The sequence below is a fragment of the Aedes aegypti genome, chromosome 1, assembly GCF_002204515.2.
Source record: "Aedes aegypti strain LVP_AGWG chromosome 1, AaegL5.0 Primary Assembly, whole genome shotgun sequence".
Taxonomy (NCBI): Eukaryota; Metazoa; Arthropoda; class Insecta; order Diptera; family Culicidae; genus Aedes; species Aedes aegypti.
Window position 1 is genome coordinate 291,147,786 of NC_035107.1, and position 17,550 is coordinate 291,165,335.

Below are 17,550 nucleotides of genomic sequence, written 5' to 3' on the forward strand. Positions count from 1 at the left end.
ACACATTCGCATTTCGTTCCATTCGAAGCCCTCGGCCAGCGGCTATCGGGAGAAAATTTTACATCCATCCTATCAGACGTGAAAACATTGCGAACGAGAGTGGCAGCACTTTCCACGAGCGTGAAATGTGAGCTGCACTAGCTCGAGAAAAAAAAAAGTCAAGGGAAAAGGGGAAACTCCTGATCTGAAAATTTCCCTATCGCGAATCGATAAGTGAACAAGTGCGTGATAAATGCAAGACGCCTTCCGAGTCGAAGATGCATCATGTTCAAATGTAATGCGAGCACGCGGGTGAAAAAGTGCAGCATCATAGAGCCGTGCGTAGCTAGTGAAAAAATCTCCTCTCCCCTGTCGAATGATCTTTTTTTGTTCTTCTGCTCCGAAGAGGAAAAAAGAGCCCATCGTCGTCGTCGCCGTCGTCGACTCGCAGAAGCAGAAACAGAGGCCACAGCAGCAGCAGTAGTAGTAGTAGTAGTGGAAGCAGAAGCAGAAAGCGAAGACAGCAGCAGAAGCAGAAGAACCTCTGCTTTGCTGAAGAAAATGTAGCCCGTTTTTGGGTGAAAAAGGGCCGAAAAGTGTGAAAAAGTGTAAAAATTTGTGAGAGCAAATTGGTGAATTGAAAAATATGTGTAATTTCGGTGCAGTGACGGTGCACAAAGTAGTGAACGATTTACTGAATCCTCGCAGGCAGGAATTCGAGGTGGAAAAATCAATACTAATATAAAAATTAACAATGGCGGCTGTTTAGTTCGGGGAGGAGCTTTAAGTAAGTTTTTGGATACAAGATAATAATTGGCGTGCGGGTTCTGGATTGCCGTTCTCATGTTCGTTGGTGGTGAAAGGTCTGTCTGCTGCAACTGGAGGATAAAAATTACGCTTCGAGAGGATTTTGCATTCAACTTGGTGGAATTTTACACTTTGCAAATTTTTTTTTTTGTTCTGGTGCCTTTTCCCGAGTGTCTGAGCGATAGTGGCTCACCCTTACAATTACAGCTTTCGAAGGGAAAAAGCTCCTATGTGTATCGAGAAGTAGGATATTTAATTCTTCAATCGGTAGCACACTTGCTTGCTTATTAGAGCAGAATGCTCACTCTGCTCCGTGTTGCATTTTTTCCGTGACTGGTATCAATAATTATTATCTCTTGTTTGCTCTTTTTTTTTTTGGTTGCGGTGCGTCAATTCAGGAAAAAAAAGTTTTGAATAATTGTCCTTAATAACGGTCCTTGAGAGAGAGAGAGAGACCAAAAAAACAAGCATGAAGAGAATATTGATTTCATCCATGTTTCGGTCGTCTATCAAAAGCATAATTACTCACCCCTCGATAGCAAGCAAGACAGCGGTGTCCACCGAGAACGAATGCGACTACGAACACGACGCCAACGAAGAAGCCCGACACAATCGCACCACAATTGGAAATAATTGAAGCTGATTGCTTTAATATCTCTTTTTCAATTTTTCTCCTTCCAGATCGAATCCTCACACATAGAAATACCTACACAAAACATGGTGATATGAGTAACTTAAACAAATAATTTAATTGATATTAATAGCTAAAAAAATCACAAGACACAAGCAAGGCAGCCGGAAAGTGGCTACCGCTAATCTAAAAACAAAGCAAACTAACGAAAACAAAACAAAAGTAAACAAAAAATCGAAGTCTACGACACAAGCAAAACCAACCACGCGAGAGCAGCTTTTAGGTTTTCCCATTTCTAAAATGCACAGCATGTTCAGGCAACCTAGCGAAATTCAGCGTCAAGTCGAGTCAAGGATCAAACTATTAAATATTTCGCGCAAGCCATTCATTTTCTCTCGTGATTATTTCAACATTCCTGCGTCATCATCATTATTTCTATCATCCAAGTCGTCGTCGTCGTCGTCGTCGTCATCGCAACAACAACACACAAAAGGATATCATTTAGTTAGTACACCACAATACCACAGTAGGAGCAAAACGTTACTGTATAGGTTGATTGTTCAAACTTTTTTGGCCTTGTTCTTGATAACAAAATGCTGTGACGCGGCTAAGCAAGATGGTAAATATAAGTGCATAGGTTGCAATATTTCATAGGAATGTGAACTATCCTGAGCAGGAAGGGGGGTATGATAGGGTGGCCCAATAATGATCAAACTAAGTTAAACCTCCCAAATTTGTTCATTTGGAACCCCAGAAGCTACTGTGAACGTTTTAGCCGAATCCGTAAACTCTAAAGGAACTTAAAACGAGCATAAATTTTGTACAAAGAAAATCGACCAATCTGTTCTAACTACAGCTATTCATCACTCACAGATATGGATCAGCGTTGGTTCAAAAATAAAATTGATCATCGCGCAGATTTGCAATCACGTAAAAAAAAACAAATTTCTTACGTGAACTACTATTCTTGAGAGCTCTTCAATCAGTTATAATAAACTATTTTACATGTTTTTCTGTTACTGGAAATTAAAATGTCATATATATTCCTATAATCATTGATTCATAACTGTGGGTCATTGGAAAATAAACCACAGTTATGAATCAAAATTAAAACCGTTCCACAAAAAACGCCAAATCAAATGCTTTAACTAACACACCATTTATTTCCCTCGCAGATAAGCATTTTGGTTCATAATACTAGTCGACTTGATCTTTAATAAGGTCTCTTTTTCTAATTAAACATATTTGTGAGATAGACAATGTTGGAAATTTCTATCGAAATCGACACCTTTTCGCCAATAACCTTCGAATTTTGAGATGAGTTCCCAAAACCAATTCTCGCGTTTAGTATTTTACAGGCGTACCTGCAATGATCGATTTCTCTTCACCGATTATCTCTTTGGATTAGTACACGAAATTCAATCGACTTCCATGACATTTTACGATGCAGCATGACGAAGGACGATGAGTAATTTCTATTGAATCAAAAATAATCATAAACAGTCAACCGGCAGCTCGATGAAGAGAAATTGATCATTGCAGTTACGCCCTTATGATACTGAACGCGAGCATTATTTTCTACAGTTCCAGGAAGGTGATTTTATTTTGTACAGCGTCATGATTTTCAATCATATTGTATTCTAAAAAGAACCATTAGTTAATCCATAACTGTGGAGTGACTGTACATTTTTGACCATACACTGAAAAAGAAAATCACACGTCACAAACGTGTTTTTTTTACAGATTTGCGCAATAAGAAACCACATGACTGGAGTTGACTTCATGGCATTCACGGTATGAACATAAGATTGTCGTATGAATCAAAACATGAATGTCTAAAGTTTAAATAATGAAAATTGACTGCTTTAATTATTGAATATGAATATAGTGGCTTAAAATAGACATGTATGACAGAACATGAATATCGTGAGATTGAAAGAATAAATTTTGTAGTCGAATCCTTGCTCCCCAAAGTTTGGATTTGAGGCAACTCTGATTGTCGCAAGCTCACTTGAATGTTTTTTCACAAACAATTAGCATATTTCTTTTTATTCAAAGCTGAAAACAAGGAAAACTTGTTACTGGAATTCGATTTTTCTAGTGAACCATACATTGTATTCAATGCAGAGAGTAATGCATTGTTTTATAGAAAGGTAGAGTCTTGACAAGAGAAGTAATTGTCTATCTCTGTGTGGAATTTCTTCCCAGAAACGGTCAAGAAAATAACATTTCGTTGATCACAGTACGCAGTTGAGAGGAAATGGCATTTCTTATAAGGCTCACTGTAAGAAAATTCTTGACCCAATCAGTCAGGGATTTTTATTTTTTTTTCTTGGACGAAACAGCATATTTAGCTTTACTCGATATTTCGTATCTTGATTTGGAGTGAAAGAATCATAGTAAAATTTGGTTTTCATGGCTACCTCGATGGTCCCTTGGATCGCAGTTGCACTGGTTTTGTGTTCTGTAACTCAAAGTTCAAAGTTGATAAAAATTCATGAAGAGGTTTCCTCTTTTTTTTTTTTTTTTTTTTTTTTTTTAGCTTTCATTTCGTCCAAAAAGATTGAATATCGGTCAAACGGTTCAAAAGTTATGATTTAAAAAAAAAATAAAATTAAGCAAAATCGCGATTTTTCTGGTCACTCTATTTCGGAAATTGTCACCCTAATAAAAAGATCCAAAAAAACGTGTATCCTCATTTCGGATAAGGAACAAAATAGCAAATTTTCACGGAATTCGGTGACTAGTGGGTCGGTTTTTCATAGAATGGCTGTATACATATAATTTTCTATTTTAGCCATTAATAAAACATCTTTTGAATGGTTCACTATTACTTCAATTTTTAAATATTCTACCAAAAACTTTTCATCTCGAGACAAAAATGCAAAATTAGTTTTAAGCAAGAGTTGTAGAGGAAGGGGTGGTAAAATGAACACCTTAAGGAAATCATCTTGTTTCTGACAGAAAAACGAGGAATTTGTATAGTTCTATCGCACAACATCAAAAATAGGGATGTAATCTATAGCAGCGACATGGATTCAGATTAAAATAGCTAAATTGTCGCAAATTTTCATCGCTATCAAAAAGCAATGCAAATGTTCATTTTACCTGCACTATGTGGGTAAAATGAACAACGGTTGGTGGTAAAATGAACACCATGCAAAATACGTGAACAAAACCAATATTTCTGAAAATTTTCATTGCCCCACCGAAAATACATCCATTAATGATTGTAACCCATTCAAAAAGAATTCTAAAAGTATCAGATTTGACATCATATCATAACGATATTCACCTCACTGGAAAACCTCAAGTCTTCCGAGCTAAAAGTTACGTCAGTTCTAATTTTCAAACGTGGTTTTCTTAAATCTTAGTTTTCGTTGATATTTTCACTTCAATTGACCTACGTATCAACTCGAACACTCGGATTTATGCTCTAAATCGTCCGTGCGTGATAAAAATTCATCGAATTTTGTTTTTTCTCGGTAAAAGGCACGGTGTTCATTTTACCACCCCTGTTCATTTTACCACCACTTCCCCTATTTTTCTTCTTATCCATGGATACATCACCGACCAAAAGTGACTTCAGATGTTTTCCTCCCTCACTAATAAAACCCTTTCCGTGGTGATTGTGGAGATGCAGAGGTATTCTCGGTCTCTAGAAGACCCGGCGCTGTTATTGATCTATAATATGAGATCTGCTAAAATGTGCAAAAGTCCCATCCCTTATTCATTTGGGTCGAAGTTCAATTAATACCAGTTCCGATCGATCACGGAGTAGCAACCATTAAAATATACAGTTAGTCTATGCTATGCTTACATGAATATGGAAAACAATCTGGAGAGTTCCTGACAAATTAATAGCAGAAATGCCTTTAAGAGTTTTTTTTTGCAACATTCCTGCAGATTTTTTTGAGTTAGTACAGGATGAAACTGTTGATTAAATTTTCCTGGAAATTTCCTTAGGTTGATTTTAGGATATATTTAGTCGATTTTCTCCTTAGCTCGTTTAGTCTCCTTTAGCGTCGACGGATTCCACTCAAACTTTCACAGTAGTTTTTAAGGGATTAAAATAAATAATTTGAGGAGTATAACTTAAGTTTTTTCAGTTTTATTTGTTCTATATAAAAGTGGGCCACCCTAGTATACAGGTTGACTTAAATTTCCCATATATTCTGAACAGGATAGTGCGCACTTCATCGTCACCATCGTCATCGAATTCGCGAAGAACGACTGTGAAATTAAGCACAACGCCCAGCAATGTCCGCATAATGGAATTATCATACGGAAAATTAAAATTGGACCATTATGCTTCAATAATGAACAGAAGAAGGCGTGACGACCTGGTGTCTGGTTTGATACGGCCGGGCCGGCTACGGAATACGTGTCTTTCACTTTTGTCACTCGTCGAATCCGCTGATGATGGTGTGACAATCGAATTTCATAAACATGCTTGCTCCAAATAACAACGACGACAGTGGTTCACAATGGTCTCCCGGGTTCTAATGGAGAAAAGGTTTTTGCGACTGTAATCAAATTAAAATGGTCTACACACTTAAATTATTTCACCGACCTCAGTAAAATTTTTCGCCGAGAACCCAACAGCTGAGAGCTCGGTAAAACTTAACGCCGGATCTCGGTACTTATTTTACCGAGATTTCGGCAATCCGAATTTTTTGCCGAGATCTCGGCGAACGTTACCGAGATTCGGTAAACGTTTACCGAGATCTCGGTAAAAGTTTTACCGAGAATCGTCAAATTATTACCGAGATATCAGCTGTTGGGTTCTCGGCGAAACCGTTTAAGTGTGTATAGAAAACTGTTTTGTGGTAAATGAAGCTCTTTACCATTATAATTTATATATTCTTCCATAAATAAACGAAATTTTTCGAAATTCCTTCAGGAACTTCCATAGTTTGTGAAGGAACTTCCTAGAGGAACTTCCTGAAGTAGCTTCCTGAAGGAACTTCCTGAAGTAGCTTCCTGAAGGAACTTCCTAATGGAAATTCCTGAAGGAACTTCCTGAAGGAACTTCCTGCCTGAAGGAACTTCCTGCCTGAAGGAACTTCCTGAAGGAACTTCCTGCCTGAAGGAACTTCCTGAAGGAACTTCCTGAAGGAATTTCCTGAAGGAACTTATGGATCAGTTTTAATTTTCTACAGATAATTTTCCTTTTTATTGGTGCTGTAAATAGGCTGCCATTCTAATGCAATGGATCGACATACCGCCTAATTTGTAGGTGGCAAACACTATTTGACGGGGTAACCTTGGCGCGGAATGGCGACAGACAGACAGCCGTTCAGAACAGCGAATTTGCTGTTGCTTGATTTCACGCCGTCAGCCAACTATGATTTGATTCTGCTGATAACATCCGATGATAACACATCTGTTCGGAAAGTGACATCATCGCCGGTGGTTGGTTGGTCAGATGCCGGTGGGTGACACAATTAATTTTCTGTGAAATATGTGCAATGCACATGGTGCTGTGACCAATTTTCATTTCGATATTGGTGGTTTGAGTATTGGGACAAATAATGAATAATGTTTTTTTAGATAATGAAATTATTTTAACAAAATCTATCATTAAAAACAAGTTTGAAAACTCGATGGCAGTAAATCAAGATGATGTCTCATCTTGAACTTGTGATAAATGTGTTTCTGTTGATATCGAAGATTTCTCGAATATATTAATCGATGAAACAAGGTGCGGAATAATGATTATACCGCTCGAGTCGTAGATTTAGTGAATTTGGTTTGCCCAATTGTAGACTAACATTGAGTTACTGTAAATCTCAAGCTTTGTATTGAGTTTCGTACCTTTTAACAATTTTTCAAAGCACCACTTGAGGATGCCAGAAATTCTATCGAGTTGCGTACAACGTTTTTTGGGCTATATATTGATGTCCTTTTGATGCTTTCGACTGGTATGTTTCGTACTTAGGGATTTTTCTGGTATTGCAGTCTTAGGAGCAATGAAAACGAAAAGTTTATTCTATGCCCGACGTTTCGGTGGTCTATGTCATCTTTCTCAAGGTTCTTAAGTGGTTCTCAACCTTTCAACAATCGCGCCACCATTTGGCTTTCAAAAATGTCCCGTGCCGTGGCTCGTTGAGAATGGAAAAAAAATCAGAAACTTAATGCAAAATTCAGGAAAATGTAGTTGAATAGAACCATTAAGTCGAGTGAACCCAAAAGAAGAATCAAAATTAATGGATATGATATCTTCTTCCTAGGAACTTTTCAAAAGCTATATTGCTAAAATATTGAATGGATATATTTCCACAATAGACCATGGGAGTAGTCAAACATCTTGCCAGGAGTGTATTCAATTTTCCTACTATTCTATCAATCATTTCCCTGCCTAGAAATTTGATATTGTGTAGAATTATTCAAAGATAGTACCATGATGCGTACAAGGATAACATTTGAAACCTGTCACGGATATTTTGAAGTACTTGCAGGAATTTCCAGGAGTTGTCGTAAATTCGTTCTGAATTTAAAAGCAACCCACCGTACGGCGGGTTTACATTTTTTGAATAAATTTTCCAGTGATTAAGACTTGCATTTGCCAAGAATGTTCTATAACATTACGTGGGATCAAAAATGAACCATGGAGCAAACTTGCAAGCAAACAATAATCTTACAAACTGAAAACTGGAATGTGACAAAAAAATTGACAGACATATTTTGAGAAGAGGAATACAACAATGGTTTGGTGGTTTTTGCAAATTGTTTTGGAAGAATAAAGGATAACATTCATAACATGAACTTTCCCAAGCATACGACTGTGATGATTATGTTCTAGGTTATGGTTTTCAGTCTGTTATGCTCAAAACCGGATTTTATGTTTTCATTCGACGTATCGGGCACATTTATTAATTCATTGAGAAAGGCACTCCAAGAAGCTTACCAAGAATTCAGCAAGTACCGTCTTGCGAGGTGACATTGGGTCACCATTTTTAAAACAATATTCTAACAACTGCCTCAAAAAATGTGTTATGAAAAGCCACTGGATGGCCATAGGTTAGTTTTTGACGCCCATGTTAGTCAAATCAAAGGATATGTAGGATTACATCCAAAAAAGACTGCATAGACACTTATCTGTATTTTCAAAAGCACAGATTGCGTGATTCAGGAAACCTTCATAGCTGCAAATGTTATTCATTATTTGTGCACTTGGCACAAATATTGAGTAGCATTTTAATCTTATGCGTTAAAATGCAAGTAAAAATATTATTGGTGAACATTGATGGCAATCTCTTCAACTCCGCGATCTAGTATGTTGCATTATTATTAATTGAAAAAACTGGCCAAGATTCTCATCAAGTTTTCATTAAGAAATCTTCCAGAAATTCCAAAGGAACATCTTGGAGTAAATTTCCCGAAGAACTTCCTGATGGAACTTCCTGATGGAACTTCCCGAAGGAACTTCTTGGAGGAACTTCCCGAAGGTACATCCTGAAGGAACTTCCCGAAGGAACTACCTGGAGGAACTTCCAGAACGAACTACTCGAAGAAACTTCCAGAAGAAACATCTTGAGGAAACTTCCTGAAGGAACCCTTGATGGAATTTCCCAAAATACCTGAAGGAATTACCCTAAAAAACTTGCTGAAGGAACTTCCTGCAGAAACTTTCCATAGGAACTTCTAGATGAATCATAATTTAAAAACTATTGGAGGACTTTCATGTAGGAACTACCATAAGGAACTTCTGAAGAAATTACCTAGGATACCTTCTAATGGAACTTCCAGATGGCACTACTAGGAAACATTTTTTTTACATTCTGAAGTGAAAGATTCGCAGTAATAAGATTTTGGCAAACCTGAAGGAACATCCGCAGTAATAAGATTTTGGTAAACAGGTACCAATTAATAAAATTTGGTAATAATTAGGGGAAGTTAAATTAAACTATCAGCTGTCAAACAATATCACCATAATATCCAGTGTGTAATTGCAGTGCAAGGGACCATCAAAGTAGCCATGATAGCCAGTTTTCACAATGGTTTTCTAACTCGATATCGATAAAAGTATTATCGAGAGCTGACTGTAGTATATACCTATGACGGCATTTTCATATAATAATGCTGAAATTAGAATAGCTTCACAAACCATGGATACTTATATTCAGTGTTCTTTATGGGTCATCCTAGAAGACATTTTCCACAAGCTGCATAGAAGATATAACAAGGGCTGGGAGTGGTAATAGTGAATCTGCCACATTTATTGAATGACTTTTAGTCGACAGTACGTTTGGTCGAACAGATGTCGAATGGAACTTTGGTCGATAAGCGTTTAATTGGAATAGAAAGCTCATGACATTTGGTCGAACTGACATTTCGTCGTAAAGATATTTGATCGAAAATAAGAAAAACTAAGATTAGTCGGATTATCATCGAGCGCAGTATTTTTTTACTGATACACTGAGTGATCCAATAGTTGAAAAAATACAATACCAACAATTTATATGCGGTCAGCAATATTTTTTGTTATTTACAGGGTGTCCGCAAATTATCCGTACAAACTTTGAAGACCTGGCTCTATACAATCAAGCATAATAAATTCAATATTCTTACATGGTTTTAAACATTGGCTTATTGTATTCTTAAGAAATAAGTTTGACACATTTCCGATTTCAAATATTTGCAAAACCAACCCAAATGTATTGAGGAGTCTTAAAGGGAGCTGTTTTCCGAGCATTATGACGGAAGAGAAATGTCCATAGAACTCACTGGATTTAAACCGTACAATTTTCTATTTCCAGTCTAACTTGAAGCCACTAACCTGTAGATTACTTCAAATAATAATAGGACATTTGAATTCATCTCTGTTAGGTTTTAGAGATAACACATCCCCAGTATGACTAGCGGCCCTCAGGAAAAACGTCTCCGAAAAATTTAAATTTGCCAATCTCAGTAACAAGCAATCATTTCGAATTTTTTTTAAGTTGTATTTTATGTTAACATATAGATGTATTATAAAAGGTACATGGACATTGATTTTTCATTGTTTTCAATGTGAGATCATCTTTCAAATATTTTGCTGTTCGGATAATTTGCGGACACCCTGTATTTGGTAATTTAACTTGTTATGTTTTTTTGGCGTTTCATGCTGCGTTTTCATTTAATTTTCTGTGAGACGAAATGATCTGATCTCAAATGGAAGAAAGCCGATTTTTGTCACCACAGTCAACTCGTTTTACGTCACACGAAATGCAGAACAATTGCAATTTTTTTTTTATTATTTACCATCAAATTATTTATCCGTCCTCTAATCCTAACGATTCAAAGCTACCACCGCAATCTCTTTTATTCTTAAATAAAGATATCTATCTATCCAAGAATAATAAATTCACTACAGCTGAATATTTCACCATTGTGCAAAAAAAAACAAAACTACTTTCACAGAGTTTACTGAAATTATCGTAGAAATCTTAGAGTTTTGCATAACTTCAAATCACAAACAAATATATGTATGAAGTTGATAAATAGGATCACATATAACATCTTATTATTATTATTATCTTTATTATCGAGACTTTCAGCCGAAGGCTGGTTCGTCTCCACTATATAACATCTCTTTTTTTTATCCAATAGTGAATGCTTGAGATTTTTCAAAAAAGTGTGTTAATGGAATCGTCGTAACGTAGAATAATAATCAATGCATTGACTAATTCATTATTGACCTGTTATGACATGTTAGTTTACATTGAACATATTTCTGATCAAATGTTATAAAGTTCATATAGCAATTCTGCTATATGTCTGTTTTACCAAAAAATAACTTTAATTTTATAATAAGCTTTCGACCAAATTTCTGTTCAACCAAACGTCATTCGATCAAATATTATTCAACGAAATGTTCTAAACATTTTCGACCAAATGTCCATTCGACTAAATGTCGTTCGACCAAACTTCTTTAAACCGGTATATTTGTCACATTCGACATTTTTGACAATTTCGAGTTAATACCGTGGAGAGTCATCAAATGATGAATACTTTCGACCAAATTACTGAAAAATGTGAGATTGTTCTAGAAAATCTAAAAAAAATACCAAGTTGTATAGTCATATTGGTAATTGAAACCACATAACAGTTACATTTAGATTGTACATGAGCCTCGTAAAGTAGTAGCAATGAAATTTCAATCAGAATTATTTTTTGACTATTCACCCAGTATGTGATATGAGTTGTACAAAATTGCAGCCTCAAATAAACACTTTTGAGTTCTTAGTAATTTTTAGATTTTCCTTCTATACTGCTATGGACCAATGCACGAGTTCACTAATTTGACTTTTGAGCGGTGCCGAATTCACTTGTTGCTATGGTCACGTAAATAACACGGCACCGCTAAAACGTCAAATAGTGAACTCGTGCATCGGTCCATAAACTGCACACTTGATGTTCAATTTCCTCAATGCCTACTTAGGTCGAATGTTATAAATATGCAGTTATGGGCAGAATATTAGTAGGCTAGAAATTCTCCTCACTGCTGTTGTTTAAAAAACGTGAATTTCATCAAGTAGCCTATTTTGGTGCTTGAATTTTCTTAATCACTAGTGACAGAACAGGCTGTAAAAGCGGGAAATGCTCCGAGAAATCGAGCAGTTTTTTACAGTTATTTTGGGTTTTCAAACACTGATGATACACATTTTGGACTGATAAAGATGATAAACATTTTGGACCCTGAAAAGTCTTCACGAACACCTAAGGGTCGGCGGACCACCGGTTGGGAATCACTATTCTTTTTGCCATTTCTCATCGTAATAGGCGGTTTTTCATCTCACCAACCTGTCATAAAACGGTCTACTTTCCTGCACTGAATAAAACAGTGTGGTAATATTCATTACGCAGCTGAAATCAGTTGCATAATGACTATAACCGATTGCTTTTTCATAACGCAACTGTTTTGTGTTGCGTAATGAATCATTACCCCACCATTTTCGTAAATTTTCAAAATAATGGTGGATGTATCCTGATATGGTTTCTGTTACCCTCAAGTAGTCTACAACGAAATTGCAAAAAATGAAAATGTTGTACGCAGCTCGTTGCAGATCTCAATGTTTACAGTACTCTTCGTAATCTGAGAGAGAGACGAGACAGTTGGCTTAGATTGCGAGCTCCCAAAAGTCAAGGGAATCTGTCATCAACTGTCACTGGAAAACCGCACATTCGAAGGGCAGAGCGTGAAAAACCGTCACAATTTGGCCAAACTTAAACAGGATGTGATTGAAAATTCAGGTTGTTTTTCTGTGCTCTCGCATATAAAATCGTTGATTATTTAAATATTGTCGATTGGACTCAAATTGCTATTGAAATTAGTTGATTTTATGATCTTTTTGATAACAAATAGGATGTGAAAATGGTTTTAGATTGTACATGAGCCTCGTAAAATAGTAGCAATGAAATTTCAATCAGAATTATTTTCTGACTATTCACCCAGTATGTGATATGAGTTGTACAAAATTTCAGCCTCAAATAAACACTTTTGAGTTCTTAGTAATTTTTAGATTTTTTTTCCTATAAACTGCACACTTGATATTCAATTTCCTCAATGCCTACTTTGGTCGAATGTTATAAATATGCAGTTATGGGCAGAATATTAGTAGGCTAGAAATTCTCCTCACTGCTGTTGTTTAAAAAACGTGAATTTCATCAAGTAGCCTATTTTGGTGCTTGAATTTTCTAAATCACTAGTGTCAGAACAGGCTGTAAATGCGGGAAATGCTCCGAGAAATCGAGCAGTTTTTTACAGTTATTTTGGGTTGTCAACGGGTTGTTGGTTTAGCAACGGGTGTTTTGCCTACAGTAGCGAAGGAATCGTGCAAGGATTTTCAAGGAATTTTGCCTACAGTAGCGAAAGGCATGAATTTCACTGACTTCGCTGACTGCGATTTGCCATGATTAGCTGCTACAGCATGAATCTCTTAATTTTCCCTACTATGGATACAACACTGAGGGGGAGTGGCTGTAAACGCGCTCAGATATTCAGCAAAACCGAGCTGAGGATCATGGGTTCAAATTTCACCGGTTGAGGATTTTTTCTTAAGGAAAATTATCTCGACTTCCCAGGGCATAACTATAGTATTTTCGTATCTGCTATAGAGCGGTTCCACGCGAAATCGTCCATAAAATGCTGAAATCTGACATGTACCATTCCGATTTGGATGAAACTGCGCAGATGTATTAAGTATATGAGACGAACATTATCTCATATAATTGGGGATCGTTTAGAATCGAGAGTAACTTCTGATAAGGGCGTATGTATTTTTGGCACCACCATTAAAAAAATTGTACCTCGGACACCGTTTGTTATAGAGAAATAGTGTCTGACAATCAAATAGGCTTTGTAAAAAAAATATACACTGAAAAAAAAAAGATTTTATTTTCATGAAAAAATCGAAATTAGACCTTAAAACACAAATTGCAAAAAATAGGTATCTTCGATTTTTTTCAATTTTTTTCTGTAAAATTTCAAGGTAAAACCAATGGTAAAGTTGATGGGATATTATTGCGCATTTCATTCACCACTGGACTCCGCAGTTAGTTTTTATAAGTGAGGGAAGGAAAATAAAAGTGCGATTCTTGTTGGTGTTTTCAGCGCTCTCATTCATTATAAATCGTAGAATAAGTGCGCTGAAGACACCAACAAGATTTGATGCAGGATCGCACTTTTATTTACATTCTCGCACTTATGAAAACTGACTGCGCAGTCCAGTGGTTAAGGAAATACCCAATAATGTGGGAAGAGATTAACGTAACATTGTTGATGGAGCATCTGGAATAATGCAAGAAACGGGCGTATTTTCTTAAGTTTTATGATATTATTATAATTCAATCCCAAATATCTTGAAGCGGTTACTTATAGAAAGATTATTGATATTAGAATTTTGAATTGTTTTTGGATAAAGAATCATATTGCAGCATCAAAACGCATTTTCTATAACCAGAAATTGAATTTTCAGAAATACACCAAAAGTTGCCCTTAGAAAAACTTTTTTTATTTTAGATTGCACCATGTTGAAACTGTGCTTAAAACATCTGGTTTTACATTGAAATTTTATAGAAAAAATTTGAAAAAAATCGAAGATACCCATTTTTTGCAATTTGTGTTTTAAGGTTTAATTTCGATTTTTTCATGAAAATAAAAGTATTTTTTTTTTCAGTGTATAATTTTTTTACAAAGCCTATTTGATTGTCTACCATCCCTCTCCAGACACTTTTTCTCTATAACAAACGGTTTCCGACGTTCATTTTTTTAAAATGGTGATGCTAAAATTACTTACGCCCTTATCAGAAGTTACTCTTGATTTTAAATGGTCTCTCCACCAGTGGAAAAAAACTTATTCTATTATATCGAAACTATGTGCGAAATTCCATTTGAATCCAAGGTAGTCGAGTTTCATCGTTTACCGATTTGGCGTGGAACCGCTCTATAGGATGAAATGCAAAAATAGTCTATCGGCAAAGAAAGCTCAAAGTTAATAACTGTGGTTCGAAATGTTTTCATGAGAACACAAATCTGCGAAGCTGGCTCTGTTCCAGTTATGACGTATCAGAAGGCTCCAGAGGTACGTTCCCCGCCAATTGGGAGATTTGTGCCATCAAATCTTCCGATCATAGTAGTAACGTCAGAAAGAAGAAAACTCGATTTTTACAGTACTCTTCGTAATCTGAGAGAGAGGAGACAGCTGGCTTAGATTATTCAAATATTGTCGATTGGACTCAAATTGCTATTTAAATAGTTTGATTTTATGATCTTTTTAATGCTCTCCGAACCATTGTGCACAACGCAAACATGAGAAGAAGAAATCAAAGAAGCCAGTTGTCAATGAGCTGTCTCCTCTCTCAGGTTGTAATTACTCGGCAAGCATCATTCGATAAATGTTCGACTCGTGCTGTAAAAATCGTCATTCTGCAACCTGTTACGTAAACTACTATTACACAACGTGTTTGATTGACTAATAACAACTCATTACGCAGCTTATTTTAGTTGCATAATAGGTCATGACACCATATTCTTCAGAAACTCCAACATACTGTTTACTACTTTTATATCATTTCTGATAATCGAAAAATAGCTTAAAACAGTATTCTTGATAATAGTCTAAACAAATATTCTTTGCAATTTTCGGTGTAAATATAGTGAGTTGTCGCGCAGTTTGAATAAGTTACGTAATGAATTTCTTGGAAACCTTTTCAAAAATACTAAGCTCTGTCACAATTTCAGTACCAAACGCTTAAGGCCAGAACACATGTCTACTAAATTTTAAAATGATTTACCGTTTTGTCTCAAATTCCGAACAGACTCATATTCCGAACACTCGGTTTTTGTATGGCGATTTGGTTGAAATGTTTCGCTGAAATATGTCACCAAATAACAAGGAAATGGCAGTCAATTGCAATTCAATTTTAATGTCTCCAATATAATTTATACCGCTGGAGTAGTGATGATTCTCTAGTTCGAGACCAGTAGAACTTGCTCAGATAAATTTATTTGCGAAATTATTCATTTCAATACGATTTATTCGTGCTGTTCGGAATTTGAATCAAGGTGTTCGAAATATGAGACAGAATGAACACAGTGTTCGGCATTTGAATCAAAATGGTGTTCCATACTTTTAAGTAAAAACAATACTAAACAAGCTAAAATAAACAACTTTATCGGCCAACCCAACAGCTAACAGTTAGACCGTTAGACTTAGCGAAGAAATTGAAATTTTCACAAATATCAGCTAATTTGTGCCTATCAGATGCATTTGAAGTCACTGTTGGCCTTAAGTTAAAGTGACCAGATATGTTTGGCTTCAATGCGGGACATAATTTGTAAACTTTAGAAAATTTTAAATATTCTAGTAGGATTTCCATAACCTGTTGTGAAAGTTGTTGCACAGATAAAAATAACAAAATATTTTTTTAAATTTAGATCCTAATAACGTGATATTTTTAAACCAGAATTCCAATCAGAATGTTGTATGCTTTTCAAACTGATTTTTGAGATATTGAAGCAACATTTTTTAGTAATTTGAACTGAATCCTTATAATATTATGGACTAAATAAAATCCAAGAAAGAATCTTGATCATGAAGGATTCTGAGTTAAATTTAGTGAGTTGGTTCGCTGAACAAAATCCACAAATTGATTCTTGATTTTTGACAAAATCTTTGCAATTAAAAAAAATACCGAGAAGAGAACCAATACAAATTTTTGGAAGATTCTGAATAAAATTCTGAACAAATCATGAATTCCTTAACAGTGCCATTTGAAGTTTCTTAACTAAACCAAGGGCTTAAAATATAATAAATCCTGTTGCGTATCCTGGAAGTATTTTCATAAGACTTGAGCTGAAATATTGTCATAGTTTTTACCAGTGAATACAATGGAAATTCTTATTTCTATCAGAATTATATTAAGCTAGGTATGCTGTACCGCTCAAGAAAAGTAAAAATTTCTGCCCAAGAAATGGTCAAGAAATTTCCTACAGTGAGCTCCATTTGAATTGACATTTTTACAAATATTTTGAAAAGATTTCAACGTAAATTAATTTCCTATATGGATTCTGTTAAGATTTTGATTACATTTCTGTTGGTCCATGGAGAAAACCAGCCAGTAATTTTGAATTTCCATAAAGACGAAGTAGGCCGTCATTGAAATTTGTTCTGTATATCGATGATTATGGCTAATTTGTCGCACGATTGCAAATTGAAGAAAATCACTTGATTTGCCTTGACATTGCTTAAAAAGTATCAGCATACTTCTTGCATGTAAGCGCAAGTAGTGATACTTTTCTGAATCAATATTAGCCATCTTTATTACTTTGAAATTGCAATCTTCAAAATCAGCATAACTGTCAAAATGAATTACGGGCCACTTAGCCTTAATAACATTTCATTACTCATATTTCAAACATAAGTTCTATTTCTGGTTACCTCTACAATCCGGGACGTTTTCCGGGACGCTTGGCGATGCGGGACAGATTGCTCAAATCCGGGACTGTCCCGCACAATCCGGGACGTCTGGTCACTTTACCTTAAGTGTTCGGAATATGAGTCAAAACGGTACTTTGGTTTTAGTCCCAAAAACATTTTTTTTCACCCTTTGATTTAAACACAATTTTTGGGTATATTTTGCTTTCC

General features: G+C 35.7%; 1 protein-coding gene across 2 annotated transcripts in view; it reads left to right on the forward strand.

The window, feature by feature from the left end:
* Window positions 1-17,550, forward strand: part of LOC5577649 — an 85,584-nt gene continuing 68,034 nt past the window's right edge. For both annotated transcript variants that reach the window (XM_021838135.1, XM_021838136.1), the window contains exons 1-2: window positions 1-766; window positions 1,468-2,036. In XM_021838135.1, coding sequence (XP_021693827.1) covers window positions 1,718-2,036 — 319 coding nt within the window. In that variant the 5' untranslated portion in view covers window positions 1-766; window positions 1,468-1,717. The remainder of the gene's footprint in view (window positions 767-1,467; window positions 2,037-17,550) is intronic.